The 16657-nt window shown below is 35.4% G+C and overlaps 1 protein-coding gene across 4 annotated transcripts in view; it reads right to left on the bottom strand.

Moving 5' to 3' along the window:
• Nucleotides 1-16657, bottom strand: part of SENP6 (SUMO specific peptidase 6) — an 80705-nt gene that overhangs the window by 18670 nt on the left and 45378 nt on the right. For all 4 annotated transcript variants that reach the window (XM_054062214.1, XM_054062216.1, XM_054062217.1 and 1 more), the window contains 10 exons: nucleotides 13165-13567; nucleotides 12044-12276; nucleotides 9393-9563; nucleotides 8477-8519; nucleotides 6608-6787; nucleotides 3465-3691; nucleotides 2756-2862; nucleotides 2552-2668; nucleotides 1590-1712; nucleotides 1227-1319 (listed from right to left, as the gene is read on the bottom strand). In XM_054062214.1, coding sequence (XP_053918189.1) covers nucleotides 1227-1319; nucleotides 1590-1712; nucleotides 2552-2668; nucleotides 2756-2862; nucleotides 3465-3691; nucleotides 6608-6787; nucleotides 8477-8519; nucleotides 9393-9563; nucleotides 12044-12276; nucleotides 13165-13567 — 1697 coding nt within the window. The remainder of the gene's footprint in view (nucleotides 1-1226; nucleotides 1320-1589; nucleotides 1713-2551; nucleotides 2669-2755; nucleotides 2863-3464; nucleotides 3692-6607; nucleotides 6788-8476; nucleotides 8520-9392; nucleotides 9564-12043; nucleotides 12277-13164; nucleotides 13568-16657) is intronic.

Raw genomic sequence — 16657 nt, 5'->3', positions numbered from 1 at the left:
TACTTAAAAAGATGGGTAGATGAAGTGCTTAAGGATATGATTTAATAGCATGGTTGGACTCTATGATCTCAAAGGTCTTTTCCAACCAAGCGATTCTATGATTCTATAACAGACACTTGAAAATTCTGGTACTTAAAGCTCTCGGGGGAGAGGGATGGCAAGGATGAGGTCTACAGTGCACAGGGGGAATATCTTACACTCGAGTCATTTTCATCACTGAAAGACTGGCTGTCTGCCCATGACTGTACAGAGGTCACAGCATCTCAAAATCTAAAGTCAGTGCTTGTGAACAGCTGTCTCTGGGATCTACTTATGACTTTGTTGTATCTATGGCCAACTGCCTCATAAATATCTCTCTAGAGTTAGCCTCAGAATTCAGCAGGGAAAGAGACAGGAAAAGAGAAGATTCAGGAATTTTCCTCCCACTCCACAATGGCGTGGTATCCAGATAAAATGCCTTGAAGAGATTTTATTAAAAAGCACACCTACTCTTTGAGTTTTTAAAAGATCAGCTAGGTATACCTATGATAAATCAGCTACAACTCTTCTATCTCTATGTCTTTATTTGTTTTTATTGTATATTTTTAAAATGCAGTAGTTTAACTTTCCTAAATATTATGGCTTCACGACTGCTTAGATTCTTTTTGTGAAATATAGAAGTGTGTTTGGGACAACTTCCTCTGATCTTAAGGAAATCAAGGATCATTAAAAGTCCTTAACAACCATTAGAATGATAACAGTCTGCTTCCTGATCAAAGAAAAACATCAGGACAAAAGGATATAAAGAGAAAGACTAAAGCACCCAATACATGGCAGTAAAGATTTTTCAGCTGTGCTTTCTACCAATATAGGTTTACTGTAACTAAAGGATGATCTCATCTACATCAAACAGATCTCATTAGAGGGAGAAGTAAGGACTAAAAAAGGCAAATCCAAAAGTTCTCAACGACAACACGTTAGAAGAAAGAACTCTAGAGAACCAGGTAAAACCTAGATAAAGCACTCACAAAAGTCCGTTTTTGCTCAGTCTTTATATTGTATGATATTTTTCATACTACAACCATGCACTTAAGCAGCCTGCATTACCAGTTTGTTTTTATCACCTGGAAAAAGAGATTTATTCTCTTATTTTTTAACTTCAGTTCACACTATAATATAACTTTCAATTTTATAACTACGAAGCTTAAAGTCTTTACCAAATGTGATAAAAAGGTCCGTTTACTTACGCTTCATTAAGGGGAACAAAAATGAAATCTTTCTCAAAAATGTCGACGTGCCTTGTCCATGTTTTTACTCGCCCATGTCGCTTCTGTTGTATTCTGCAAGAAGAAACCAACACATGATTTCTGAGGTAGCTTATTTTAATTGAAAGACTACTCTTCCAGATAGTTTCACCTTAACAGCTTAAGATTTTCAAGGCATATTCTATGCTTTTTATAGGTCCAGATGCTTCCTAGAGTTCTCCTGGTATTTACTGTATATATCCTGGTATAATATTGTCTGTATAGATTTTTTCTCTGTAAAGCATCTGTTCTTGTAGTCTTCGTTGTACTCGGCTCTTAGTCAAACTGACTTATCAACAGACTTACGAAAGGTTTGAAGTTTCATGAATATTTCTTCTTTCTCTTTGATTAAGGCGTTTATAGAAGAATGAACTGAACACATGTATTCTATCAGCATCTTCTTTTTTCAGTTTTTCAAGTACCAAATACCTAATAGTTAACAAAAATGAAAAATTCAGGGAGGTATTACAGTATCCGTCACCAGAGTAAAAAAGTGCTACCTCCCCACCCAATTGTTGCAGCCTCTCACAGAATAGCTATAAGAATATCAGAGCTAACTAACCACAGGAACTAACTAATGCAAAAATCTGTGTCAGTATTTCAAGGTATTAAAGGCTCTGCTCAATCAACAAGTCATTGTGTTTCTGTTTCATTTATTTTCATATTATGGCAGGAAAACAAATTTTCAATTAGTTTTTTACACGTGACCTATCTAGGAAAAAACTTATATTTTGTAACTGAGACGCTAAATCTTCAAGTATTCCCAGACAGATGCATAAATTCTATTTTCATCTCTAAAATATTTTAATAGACTGAATATTATACACATACATAATATGTATATGTTGCATAAACCCAGCAGCATGTAACAATTTAATACGCTTCTAACATCTGTAGCATCAGTGACACAAAAAAATTAATTTATGTATTATGTTAATCCAAATCACCAAAACTCCAGGAAACACAAATACTCTGGAAACAAAAAACAACTGACCATCAAAAGGCTATTTTTTTGCTGGTAGTTAAAACTCCTCTTCGGATGCAAAGAAATTTTGAAGAACCTTTTTCCCAAGTGAGAACAATATCATTGCCAAGTAGAACAGGAGAGGAAACAAAATTTCTTGCAAAGATATAAAAACACCTTTAAAATTAGAGCTAATCAGAGTTGCAGACCAAGCATTACGAACTGAATGATGAATCTTTAATGTCAGAACTATGCAGCTTTCAGAGTAAAAGACAACTAAAAACTGATTTGAAATAATACTTACTTTAAATAAAAATCAATAATAACATCGTTTAAAAATTCTCCTTCATTTAGACAATGGAGGTCTTCGTTGGTCACAGAAATACCACCTTTAGCCGGAGGAGGTGGATAAACTATCAACCTGAAAGAAGAAATATGTTCAATAATAAATATGAAATGCCAAAAAAACCCTCATAGAACCGCTACAGGGCAAAGATAAACATCTTACTTTTCTATAGGACCAATAAATACTGTATGTGGTTCTCCAATTTCATCATCATCATCAAAATACGGTAACTGTTTATTTCGCTGCTGCATTTTGGACTCAGAAGCAACCTTAAAAGAATAAAGTTGATATTAATTTGCATAGTGCGTTGAATATTACCAAAAAGGTAATAAGAGCTTTGTGAAGTCCAGCAGTGTAATATCCCCTGCTTTTGAGAAGGACTTCGAGTCTGGGGTTTCTTTCCCTTTCCTGCTTCATTTATTACACTTAGGTCTGGACTTATTTCTCATAGAGCCACGAACGTTTCAAATTCTTTAAGAGGAAGTTTTGTTTAAAGGAAGCATTAATTACATTTAATTACAACACTGCAACTTAATTTCTTGTTTGAAATATAATTTTATCAGTACATGAATTTGGAAACTATTACGTTGCCTAATTATAGTACAAATTTCTTGTCCCTTAATACTGACATCATTACTTGTGGCCACTGTGCAATATTACTATCACAGTAACCCTAAATAAACTAAAAGGTATTGTGAATGCAGACTATTTCCCATAGTTTCATAAACCACCATGGACCAGTCTGGAATTCTCATATAAAAGCCAGAAGTTGTTTGGATTGTTTTTGGTCTAGTGACTAGCATGCTATTCTTAGTTTATTCATAACCCAAATAATATAATGGATTTTGTTCTAAAATAAAAATATAATTACATTTTTTATTTTGTTTTCTCTGTGAGATGGGCTTCCTTTGGAATTGTCTTCCAAGCACTTAGTAAATGCAACAAGCCTGCCATTGGCTTCTTCAAAGGAAATTTTCACAAAGAAGTCAGAAATATTATTTCTAATACCAATGTCAGTAATTATTTTTTCAAATATTGAGTTTGCATGAGGATCAAGACCAGTTTCAAAAATCAAAATTATGTACTGTTCTTCTTGACCTATAAAAAAGCAGAGAGAACGTTATTAATTTAGAAACAAAATAAAATTTTGCAAATATAAACAGATTTCAATGAATTGTGGGCCAACATGTACACAGATTTTGAAATAACAGCTTCTCTGCTTACTGACACTAGGGCTCTGTAATCAATACTTTATCTTTTTCTTATTACAGTTCCTATCCTACTATTTCAATACAATTCCAGGAATCATGCACTCGGCATAATTTCTTCTCTACACAGGGAAAACTCTATACAGGGAATCACTGTGTCCAAGTTTCTCCCAGGTCAATACCAAGAAGTCTAGAGCAGATCTCTCAAAAATGACTCAAGATATATCCATACGTGAAAATTTACTAGAAAATGAGAACTCTGTAACGAATATAGATGGGCTTTTGTGGTCTCAGTGTTTATTATTAAAATGGCTTTCATCTATTTAACCTCTTCAACACTTACACAAGATTTTACTTTAAGATAGTTCAGCTTGGTTTTCTCCTACTTTCAAAAAGAAGTGATTCCAAAAGGGGAAGAAAAAAAAACAAAAAAAGAAAACAAAAAGAGAGAACTGAGATAACATACACCAAACTAAACACAAACACTACGAGACCCCATTATTCAGGCAGATGCATGGTCTGTCCTGATCCTAGAAGGCTACGCTCAAAGATTATTGCTTCTTCAAAATTTTGCATATTAAAGTTACTACAGCATATAAGCCCAGAGGTTGCAGCCTTTTAGCTGACAGTCCATAATAACCACTTTTACGTGGATATACAGCACTGACATCTACATATCAGCTCTATCAGACAAGAGAGATTCTCAGAAACAGTGACACATCAAAAAAAAAAAGTTTTAACTTGACATATGTAGTAAACAGGACACAAAACCTATATCACTGTTTAGAAACCAAACTGAATACTGAGGGGGAAAAAAATACATTTTTGAGACTACTATTTCCAGACTTAAAAGGAAAGATAAGCATGATGCTTTTTTATAAAGGGGGATACAAGCTGTATACTACACATTAGAAGCACAAAGTTCCAACAAAACTGTTCTTACTGATTCTAGGCACGTGTTGGTGGATATGTAAGTAGAAAAAGCTTCAATAGCAATTTCACAAAAGAAACAGTTATTTTTCTCTGATCAGATTTCTGTTACCATAGAAACAGAAATCTCTTAAGGATCTCCAATCTACCGGCAACTAGTTTTCATTTCTAAAAGGTATGCCTCTGAACAAAGAAACGAATTTTAAATATCACAGTAATCAGAATCTCCACCTCATTACACAGGGAACACGATCTCCCCACCTAGAAGAGCAAAGCCCTTGCTTTCAGGTTCTGTGACATAAACAAACCAAAACCTCTCTGCCCTCAGTGAACATTCTGTGAACAGAACACTATTAGGGTTTTTCTTGTGCTTACTTTTGCTAGGTCTAATAAATCATGTATTTTTCTTGGTACAACGGATTAGCAGGTCAGCCTACACCTTAACCAAAAGTTGGAGAACGTGAGCGAGATCAACCAGCTACTGCATAGATATCACCCACTCAGATCATTTGAAAAATAAAATAGCAGTAAGGTGCACTAAGAAGGAATAATTTGAGTGGTCAGACACAGCAGGATTTCAGCAGCATATTCCAGTCTTGCAAAGCCAGCTAACTCAGAGCTGCAGGGACCTGTCTTTCTGTAAGAGAAGCATTTCAGACGCACACATCACCATTTCCTTTTGGTTATTCTTTACTTAGCACACTAACTGTTGCGAAAAATAATTCTTCAGCAGCGTATTTCCCAATTCACTGTACACTGAATTTAGGTGTCTAAATGGGTTTTGGGTATTTCTATTTTGGGCACTAGGCCTCTACACACAATTGCTCAAACCATTAACAATTCAGACTTAAAGTCATTTCATTGCAAACAGCAACTGTGGTATCACAAAGTACTCTTAAGCATCAAATACAATAAAGCAGCTGGGTGTAGAAGAACTAGTTCAGCATAACAGCCTCACAGGGAAAAGCTGGGGGCAGAAATTCTGAGAGACATGCTAAAGGAAGGATTTCTTACCCAGACCACCCAGGAAGCTTTTCCTTTTTTCACTTGTGAACACCTGCGTTTACCTGGGGTCTAATGCCTGCTCCTAGGATTGTCTCTAGCTTCCCTGCATGCTCTCCAATTACTTTTGTAATTATAGCACTCCTTACAGCTCATACTTTTTATAGGTGGATAAGGTTATTATAATGGTATTATATGTTGAAAGCACACAATTCTGCAATTGTTGAAAGCGTTCTTCCTCCATGTGAATGCATCATGTATTTATAGAGCCGAGTAGAGGTAAAAATAACCACAAAATTTAACCTAAAGCAAAGCCTACTTAAGCAGAAGAGGACTCTATGCTAATTTAAAAAACAGCGTGCTTACTAAGATGAGGAAAACTATGTTGAAATTAAGTATAATTTTAAGATAAAGCCACTTATTTTCCAAGCATATATTTGTGTACCTCACAAGATCACTACAAGCATATAGAAAAAAATCCAAGCCAACCCACTCAACAGTTTCTACTGAAACTGCAGCCAGTGAGAAGAACAGCACAGGAAGCAGAAAGACATCAAAAGCTGTCACATAAATGTAAAGGCCCATATAAAAAAGTTAAACAAGCAACTTGCTTTCACTCAGTAGAAATATCAGTGAAAAAAGTTACAGTAGGCTGACTACATGTTGTAACTGGCATGTGCCTGGACAAACCGACTACAAGTTTTGCCAAGCTTTTCTGAACTGTACTTCTCACCAGCCTGGGAAGGTGATCATGTCTGGAAAAACTCTACTCCTGCCCCAGCTGATGATGCCAGTTTTACTCTCTAGTGCACTCAGTCATGATCCAAAACATCAAAACACAATTTAAAGAAAAGACTAAAATTGGTTTACTTACTGTCTCCTTTACATTCGTACCAGACATTATCTTTACTCATTTTCAACTGGTCTCTCAGACTACTACAGGTTGATGGCGCCGTTTGTAGAAAAACTACTGGTAATTTTCGGACACTACACCATTCACATTTGGTAAGCTCTGAAGTTTTCAGGTTAATCTCTCGGATATCGCTTTCTGAGTCTAGGAGAAAAAAATGACATTATAATAAATTATATGTATGTTTCCTTTACAATTTCCCCCTTGATTTTAACAAGAAATTAGTATGTGCTCATTAACTTTTAAGAAACTTTTTACAAGTCTGAAATTAACAGATATCCGGGAAGTGATGCCTGGTAATACCTTACAAGACAAACTGAACTCCACTGTCACCTTTCAGGAAAGTAATCAGAAACAAACTGCTTTCTTCTCACCAACTTTAATCTATTTTTTATCTCACAGAAAAAAACCAGCATTTCCAGTGACAATTTAAATTTGTAACTATTGCGATGACACATTTCACAAAAGGTTTGTAAAACTTTCTTTGTAGATTTATCTTTGACCAAGTTCCTTCGCGAAAAAAAACAACTTTAAAATGAAGAGGAAAATAGACAGATGCAGAGAAACAACCTGATTGCCTGACGAAAGTAAGGTACTGCTCTCAATTTAATTTACTACCAAAGAGAAATGCCAGCAACATTATTAGTTTTTCTTATTATAAATCAGTGGAAGGGTGTTGTGGTGTTTGTGTGTCATGCGCTCCCCTCTCCCCCACCTGCTTCCTCCGTTCTTCTCTTGGCAATCAGCAGCCAATGACCAGCAGCAGCTCTCCACATTCTCCCTTCTTGTTGGCAACCACGTGCCAACCCCTGTGCCTCTCTCAAAGAGAATATACTTATAGAGACAGGGCAAACAGTTACCCAAGGCAAAGTATCCACTGGCTGCAGACTGGAAGTGGTGGCCACCACAGGTTCAGCAGAGGAAAGCAGCTCTCCTTTCCCTCTAAAACTTCAATACCCCTGGTTCCACTAGCTGAGGAAGAAACAGCCCGGCTCTAAGTCAGGCTGCAGCGATGACATGCTTCCTTCGAGCTGATATTTTCTGCTCAGAACAGTAGTACGACATCTCATCAGGAAAAGAGTAGCAGAAATACGCTACATGGATCTAACTAGTCCATCTTCTTGCACCAATTCTCCTTTACCTTCCCTAGGGACTTACATAGGAGAAAATGAAGCTAGTAATTAAATGAAAGTTTACAGATGACTCCTACAGTCTTTTCTCCCTTGTGTTTAAAACAAAAAAAAAATAGCTTTCAAAGGCTAGGCTGCTAGCTCACCAAATCCTAAATGACTCCCTTCAATAACATGAAATATACAACCTATAGGCTAGAGAAGAAGAAACTTTAAAAGGAAGATACAAATAGGAAGGGTCTAACACACTTGTGGGGTTTTTACTCTCTATTTAGGCATCTGAAACAAAAGAACTAATAAAGTGTTATAGAGGTATAAGCATGTTACAGATTACTTTTGGCTAAAGTTTTTGTTAACCATTTTCAAGACCTTGGCCTATCAGCACCAGAATATCTACAGCTCTTCAATCAGGATGAAGGGGAAGAACTAACAACCCAGTTGCACACGTACCACAAATTGCTAACTAAGGCAGAGGTAACGTCAAAGTATTCCATTTTTCATTCACCAGGCAGTTCAGGCCAAATTTATAATCTCAATTTCTTTTCCCCTTTTATCTGACTATAGGGCCCCAGTATAATTTATTACACACAACAAAACCAGAACTGACATTTCATTATGATTCAGTTGTTAATTCCTTTGACAGTTATTTCATTCAAAATAAATATATACATATACATTAATACAAAATGAAAGATGAACTAACCTTCTTGACTTTCAAGGCGTATTTTGATATAATCCAGGCAAAACTGTGAAAAACAACACAGCAGTAAGATTTCACATATTCTCCAAAAGTAAACTGTCAGTAAACATATTTCAGTTTACTAAATACTTGAGTACTGAAAATTTTAAAATAAAAAAATAAAATGTATTTAAAAAAAAGAAACCACATTTTAGCACAACTCAAGGAAGCAAGTATATTCTTACTATTCAATGTCTCTTTCAGTCTAACTGGCTGTTGAAACTTAAGAGATCTTAAGTATTCAATGTTCAAAAAGGTTTAAAATACTCTGAAAAATACCACAAAGTACAGAGAAGGAAAAAAAAAAAAAAAAAAACCTCTTCAAAAGAGAATGTCACGTATCAGTATTTAAGCAAATCAAATAACAGGGTTTTGCAGCAAGGTGGAAAGAACAAGTAACATCTCTGCTATTTATGCAGTTACCCCAGCAAGCAGCGTGCCTTTTATCTGGTTTACTGCATACAACTAACATTCACTGTCTTCTCGAAAGTCTCCACATAACTTATAAGGTTAACAAAAAAATACTGTTGTACAGAAAGAAGATATTCACCTGCAGATGTTTCTTCCTCCCACCTATAAACATTCATTTTTTGGCAGATATTATTTTCAATTTTCTTAACAACTGCATGCCATACCCCCTCCCTCAATCAAGTAAACAGGGTTTTCAAGGGGTTTGCAGGCAAGATATTTCTATTAAATACCAGAACTGGATCGTATGCATAAGTACATAACAGGACACTGGGATTCTTTGAGCATTACAGCATCTGAATCTACAGACTTACTTTTATATAGACAAAGGCAAAATATTACACTGTTCAAGTATGAAAATAATGATGTCCAACAAAAATTGAAAGGAGATTTGTCAAATAAATTTACTTACAATCACAGGCTCCACTACCATTCTTCGTAGCGTTCCTATTCGTATACTTCGACAGTTCAGAATCACACTTTCACAGGAATTTTGGTAATTTAAAGGTACAGCTTCAGTGACAATTTCTTGAGAAACAACTTTACGACGTTTTATCGGAGTGTTAGACACAATGTTCCCAAACTGAAAAGTAATTTTCAAGGTTTCAGAATGTCTCACTAATATTTATTGCTAAAGCAAGCTTGTTGAAAACTCGTGATTAAATTTACAGCTACTGTTCTGTTGGTCAACAGAATTACTTATTACAGCATCCACCTCAACCATATACCGAAAGGCAGAAATTTCCTAAAGAGCTTTCTGCAACACTTGAAGAAGTTAATGTTGCTAAATTCAAGAAAAATCATAAGCAGACACTTGCAGACATTTTGTTAACATTCCCAATTAATAAATAATGCTTCTAAAATTGCTGAAACCAATTCTATTTTCATCATTTTGGAACACTCTGCAGCCTGGTAAAATAAGGTTACTTTTTAATGTATTTTATTTGTTTATTTATAAAACCCACTACTGCTGTAAAAGCACCACAATGTTGGTGGGTTTGTTTTTCTTTCAGTTTTCATTAGTCTAAGCTTTGTTAACTGAAAACACTGAGTTATTGCTGAAGCACAGCGCATTACCACATTAGAAGGAATAAAATCTTCAAGAAATATAAATATATAAGCCAAACCAAAATGCCTTAAAGCAGCTCTACAGAACCATTAAGATGGGTTAAGACAGATTTCAGGGTCATAAGACCAAACACTGAAAAAAGGACACGTGGAGTTTGGCTCTGGTTCAAGAAAGTCTCTAGTTGCTGACGGAAGCTGTAATCGCAATGAAGTCTCCTGTTTACCAACAGAACCTACTTAGGAAAACCTATTGAGATGAGAGAAAGTTGGCTGATAGCAGTCAGGTTAATATAGTCATTTGTTGTATTGCTCATATTCCTCTACTTTGAAGGATTTTCAGTACACTAGCCTTTTCTTTGGTATTCCTATTGTTTAATAAAGCTGTCCATTAATAAACATTCTTTTCAGTTACAAAATACAACTAAACTCCTAGAAAAACATTTTAAGAGATTAAATATTTCTAGTAAGTCTAAATCTCGACAATTATTTCAAAGTCCCTTCTCACTAACCCATCTTGGCCATAATACAAAATTCATTTAAATGCAGTGGAAAAGGGAGAGATTCTAAGTTGCTTTAATTAAAATATTTTCCTATGATTCCTGTTGAAGACAGCCTTTCATTTTTGTCTGCTCTACTAGCTAAGTATTATTAAAAGCTTAAAACTCAATTCACAGACAAACAGTAGAACGGTTAACATTATAGTGGTGCTATGTTCAAGTACCCTCTTTAGTAAAGAATTAATGAATATTTTGAGAGAAAAACAAATGTACAAAGCTTTTTCTACCATAACTGACAAGAAACACTGCAATATCTGCAATTTTTAGTAATTTACTTGAACTATGCAAAGTTTGTATTAAATTTAACAAAAAAAGAATAAAAAAAAAATCTGTTTCCCTTATTTTCAAAAGCAAACTCTCTTCTACGTTTGTCTAAAATTTGAAGCTGATCGCCAATATTACAACTGGTTCTTAAAGACTAGTGAACAGGAATGTATGGATATGCAAAGGAAAACATTTGGGAAAGTTTCAGAAGTCTTACACAACAGTGCCTTCACAATGGAATGCTTTCAATTACTCCAGCCCATAACGCCGTAATTCAGAACTATTTATCACCCAAGCTTTTAACCTCACAGCTTTATTGAGGCTAGAGGTTTGCAGCTTTATATCGACAGTGGTGACTAAGCACATTATAAACATCAATCATCTGATCAATTACATCACTAGAATGTTGCCTTCTGAATCTCAAGATAGCATCAAGCTTTTGGCATCATTTCCTGTTCTAACTCAGGAAACACAAAGGATTTGAGACTGCCAGTGGGCATTTTGATCAGATACTCTTGTTGAACCAAACTCACAATAGCGAAACTGGCTAAGTGACCCAAGAATGGTTTTAATCAGCACTATTACCTCAAGCCCAGTTGCCACAGGGAATTTATTCTTAATGGCTCATAATTGGGGTGGTTAACTTCTTAACATACCGTGAAAGCTGTCCCCTTTGACAGCACTTAACAGATCGTTCATGGTGCATTTTTTTCTTTGTTCATCCAATTTTTGCAGTGGTACTCAATTACAAAACAAAAGCTCTACCATGAAATTTCTCAAATTAAGTGCTATTAATTGGGACAGTTGTCAAGGCATCTTAAGTTTAAAGGGCCACTACTGCACCAGCGTCTCTTTTCACATTTAACTTTCCGTGCCCGGTCTTACCAAACGGTACTCACATTCTTCTGCAAACTAAGCAGTTTCATAGAGATATCCTGACCAATCTCAAAATTATACATTCAATGCAGAAATATCTATGTTAAATCATTATGAATGCTCATAAAAATATAATGGACACATTAGGTTTCTTATGTAAGCAGAGATGCTATCCAATGAGCTGCTAAATAAGAAAAGCAACCAAATAGAGTCAAGTTCCGACAAAGCAAGACAAGCCTTTACATTTTCCATTTATGAATTGATTTTTGTTTTCTTTAAATGAAGCATTAAATAGTACCTGATCTTTCATTCTTGCTTTTCTTGGTAGTGTGACTGCAATTTCTGTATCTGTTGTTATACTACCTATTCTCTGTTCTATTCCACAACTGTTCTCCTTTAATGCTGCTTCCACCTTTCCTGTAGAAGGAGCCGGGGAGGAGCGGGCTGAATCTGCAGGACGAGGTGAAATGCTTTCCATTCTCCTAGTGCTGCCACTATCCTCCTCCTCATCATCATCACTAGACAAAACAACTAAACAGAAAATATTAAATTCTCAACCACTATGTTTTTCTGTAACAGAAATTTCTTTTCAAGCAATAGCTTAAAAGTAGTTTATGTAGTTGTCCTGCAGAGCCAAAAAAGTCCACATTTATCATTATATTCTGCTTTTATTAATGTTTACTTGGAATCTGCTTGCAGGCATGCTCCCCCTCAGTTTTTTATTTCTCATAACTAACTACACAAAAAATTGGTATCATTAATCCGCCCCTAGACACAGAAGTGAAGTCATACATTTCTTGGTTCAATCAAGAACTGACAGTGAATAACACAACTTACAAAACATTGACAAGGCAAACGATGACTTAAATTTTTCAAATCAGTAAGATGTGTCTAGTAAAGTAAACATGGAACTAGAAACATAATCTTCCAAATTCTAGTTCCTTCCTGCTTATAAATTTATTTTAATTTAGGCTGAAAAAGTATAAAAATTAACATTTTACAAATGATGAAATTTAAATAAATGGAAAAACCTAGATAGTGTTCAAATGTGTAGTTCAAGAGGGAAGGATACAAAATAAAAAATACAAAATAAAAATCAAAGACTGTTTTTCTCTTTGGGAGAATGAATGATGTAATTCTGCTAAGACTGCTTTTTTAAAATTATGAAGTTAAATCTTTTAAAAACAAAAAACCAAATGATTCATGAAATAATTTTTGTTTTCTTCAATGTTAATCTTTCTTGGATACAACCTCAATATATTAAAAGGAAATTATAAAAACATTTGTCCCTCTTCCCCAAGAATAAACCAACAAAAAACTTCATGCAAAACCAATAATGTAAATCTGCAAGGACAGTTCTTCCATTATACAATATTTTGGGTTTCCGGTTTATAGCTGCACTCATAAAAAGGTACTTACTTGGATCATTTAGTTCAGATGGTCTTGTACTCCTCTGTCTTAAGTTTCCTGTAAGTTTAGGATTTTTTGTCCCAGTTATAAAACCAACTTTTCCATTTTGTCGTAACATAGAATGTCCTACAACTTCATTATTCAGTAGAATATCCGTTGGACCTTTCCCAACAGCAGAACTATAAAACTTCTTTGTATTGAACCCTGTACCTGAAGATTTTTGCCCTGTTGAATTCTGATGTAGTGAAGAACGTGATAAAGGTCCCACAGATTCGCTTAATGCCACAGTTTGTCTGGAGACTCTTTGCAAATCCTTTAGAGAAGCATTTTCACAATGTCGGCATTTGGTCTGATTTTCATTTGCCCGACCGCAATTTGGGCAATCAGTAGAATAATCAATTTGTTCCAAAAGCTAGAGGGGGGACACACACAAAATCAGTAACTGTATAAGTACAAAGATACTGTTTCCAAACCTTGCATTTAATTTGTTTAGAATGAAGATTGACAATACTGTATTAACAATTGCAATAAGCAGGGAAAGCAAACATTAAAACACAGTTTTGATTTCTTTCATTTAAGAAAATGAGAAATGTTCTAAGAGGAAGAAACATCATTTGTGGCAATTTTAAAAATGGGATTAATGTTGGACAATTCAGATTTTCCTTTTTGCTTTTTTCTTTCCATACATAAAATGTTGGACACTGTTCAGAGCTATATATCCATCAGGAAGAATGTCCAGTTACATCGGTTCTGTAAGGATAGTTTAACTGGACAAAAATCAAGTAGCCTATGGGTTCACAGAGCAATGCTAAAGAGGAGTACAAGCAGCCTCCTAGGTCATCAAGTTCATTTGCCCTCCCAAGACATCTTCTAAGAGCCTGGCAGAGCATGCAGAAAAATAACTCGGAAAAATAATATGGAAAGGAAAAGGGAAAGAAAACACATTGTTCTGGAGTCCAGCATCTCTGAGAGTAAGACAAGACTTGAGAAAAATGAGTTCCCCAGATTTTCAGGAGGCAAGCAGGGGCTACAAGACAAAATATATTCTACTCCTGCAAAGACAGATGTGTTTTGTTTCTCTAATATATACTAGGTCCCACTTCATTATGCATCCTAAGTGCATACACTGGACTGACTCAGCTTGGTGTCATCTGTACACTTTCTGAAGATGCACTCAATCTCGCTGTCAATATCAGTGATAAAGATATTAAACAGCACCGGTCCCAGTATGGACCCCTGAGGGACACCACTCGTCATGGATCTCTATCTGGACTTTGAGCCATTGGCCACTACTCTTTGAATATGACCATCCAACCAGTTTCTTATCCACCATACCGTCCACTCATCAAATCCATATCTCTCCAGTTTAAAGAAAAAGATGTTATGGGGGACCGTGTCAAAAGCTTTACAGAAGTCAAGTCAAGTCAAGTCAAAATCTTGAGTGGTGTGATAAGGTAGCAAGTGACATGAAAACCAGCATTATGGCTCAGCGTTCAGTTACAAGATGTAGTTTTTACAAAGATACTGCTAATCACATCCAAGAATTTCAATCAAATATTAAAATATTCAACAGAAACTACCAAAGCTTTTTTTATAAGCATATAGGAAGAAGGAAGTTCTCCTTCCTTTAAAAAATATATACACTTTCAACAACTGGAAAGTTAACCTGTTACAGTCTAGTAAGATGAAAACCATTTGCATTTTGCCTGACAAGCAGTTGGTTACATCTATAACTCTTCTGGCACAAAAAACTCCCACAACCAACACCCGAAATCATTGTGTTGAATACTTTTACTGTCATATAGGATAAAATTCTTAACCCATTTAGAAAAGAAAATAAAGCCCAGAGTTGTTCTAGTGAAATCAGTTGCAGCGGGATGCATTCTACATCCAGAAAGCGTGTACACAAACTATATACTCTTATAGAATCATAACTGTCCTATGGGACTGCAGTAAATCTGGGCCTGTGCTGCCCTTTCAGTAGTCACCAGTGGTAGATGATTGGCAGAAAGAGAATAAAGAAATAGAGTCTGGACTGAAAATAGAGTAAAGACATATTTTCCTTACTTGATGGAATAATTACCAATTTAGACATTTTCTGAAGAAACAGTTGACTTTAAATCAACCTGTTTAATGATGATATAGCCTCACAACTCTTATCAATCCCTTTTTGAAATCTCATAATACATTGTGTCAAAAAATATGAGGGTTCCACCTATTTTAAGCTCACTGCTTGACAGTTTTACTACAGACACTCAGTTCTTGTGTCTGAGAAAAAGTAACCGGTTTTCCTTCTTGACTGTTGGGTGTCCTCAAATTTACAGATTTCTAAGACATGGGAAAAAGTACCAGATGTAATTATTAAATACTATTTACAAGTGCAATCTGTCTGATGGCTTTGGAAATGAAATTGTGCCCCTGGAAAAATATAATTGAGTTCGCTGCTTTTTTTATCAGGGAGATAGAGAACAGCCTGGATTAGCAATGTGGTCAGCTACAGGTTATCTGGCTCGGGGACACCAAGCTGCTGATGCTTCCACAGGCAGCTCCAGCCCTCACCTTCCACGTGTAAACAACGCAGGAAATAGTTCTTGAAGTCAGCACCATGGCTTTGTAATACAGCAAAATATGCTGAAAGCATGTCTTGCTTCTACCTGTATACAGTCTTCTAGTTAGAGCTAGGAGTTTCTGTAAACAGCCTACACAGATCACAATCCAGCCACAAATGATGAAGGTAAATTTTAAAGGAAGAAATTCTGTATATCAACAGATTACATTGGTTAGATCTTCAGACTGAAAATTGTTTTATCAAGACAGCGTGACAAGATTCCATTTATTTTTAAATTGTTTTCTTCAGCGACTTCAAAAGACTGTTTTCTGCTTTTGTCCCTTACCTGACAGGACATCAATAGCAAGTATTTAACTATTTAAACAAACATAAACAAAGTTATCAATGTAACGATTAAAGCAAAACCCACAGAACTGTCATGCATATTGTTTGGTTTTTAACTGCTTTGTTATTTGATTACTTTGCTTTTATAGTTCATATCTATATTGAAATCATCTGAAGATCAAAACCTCAGCAATTAAAATCTCCAAGTAACATCATTAATTAGCTAAATATATAATGGAAATGCGGAAGAGTAGTACCAAGCATTTCATCCTAATAAAGAAATACAGTCTGTCTCACTTTCTAATATATAAGAGGAAACACAAGCTGATCGATAATAATGACAGATACAAGGTTTGGGGTGTTATTGCTTGTTACAGAACAGTTCCAGATAAAGCAACCTGCTTGGCTGCATCTAGATCAGAGAATGTCATTTAGATACCTGTGCTAGTTTCACAGAGAAAGAGAGCAACTTAATAAGCAGCACTAGGACCTTTGTAATAGCTCATAATGAGTATAGAAAACCATGACACATTAAAAAAAGAAAAAATCTGTCAAAGAGTAAAACATTGTTCTTCTATTTCACAGACAGCAAAAACCATAACTACCATT

Source organism: Cuculus canorus, chromosome 3, assembly GCF_017976375.1.
Source record: "Cuculus canorus isolate bCucCan1 chromosome 3, bCucCan1.pri, whole genome shotgun sequence".
Lineage (NCBI taxonomy): Eukaryota > Metazoa > Chordata > Aves > Cuculiformes > Cuculidae > Cuculus > Cuculus canorus.
The sequence above is the reverse complement of the archived record's forward strand: the minus strand, read 5'-3'. Positions and strand labels throughout refer to the sequence as shown.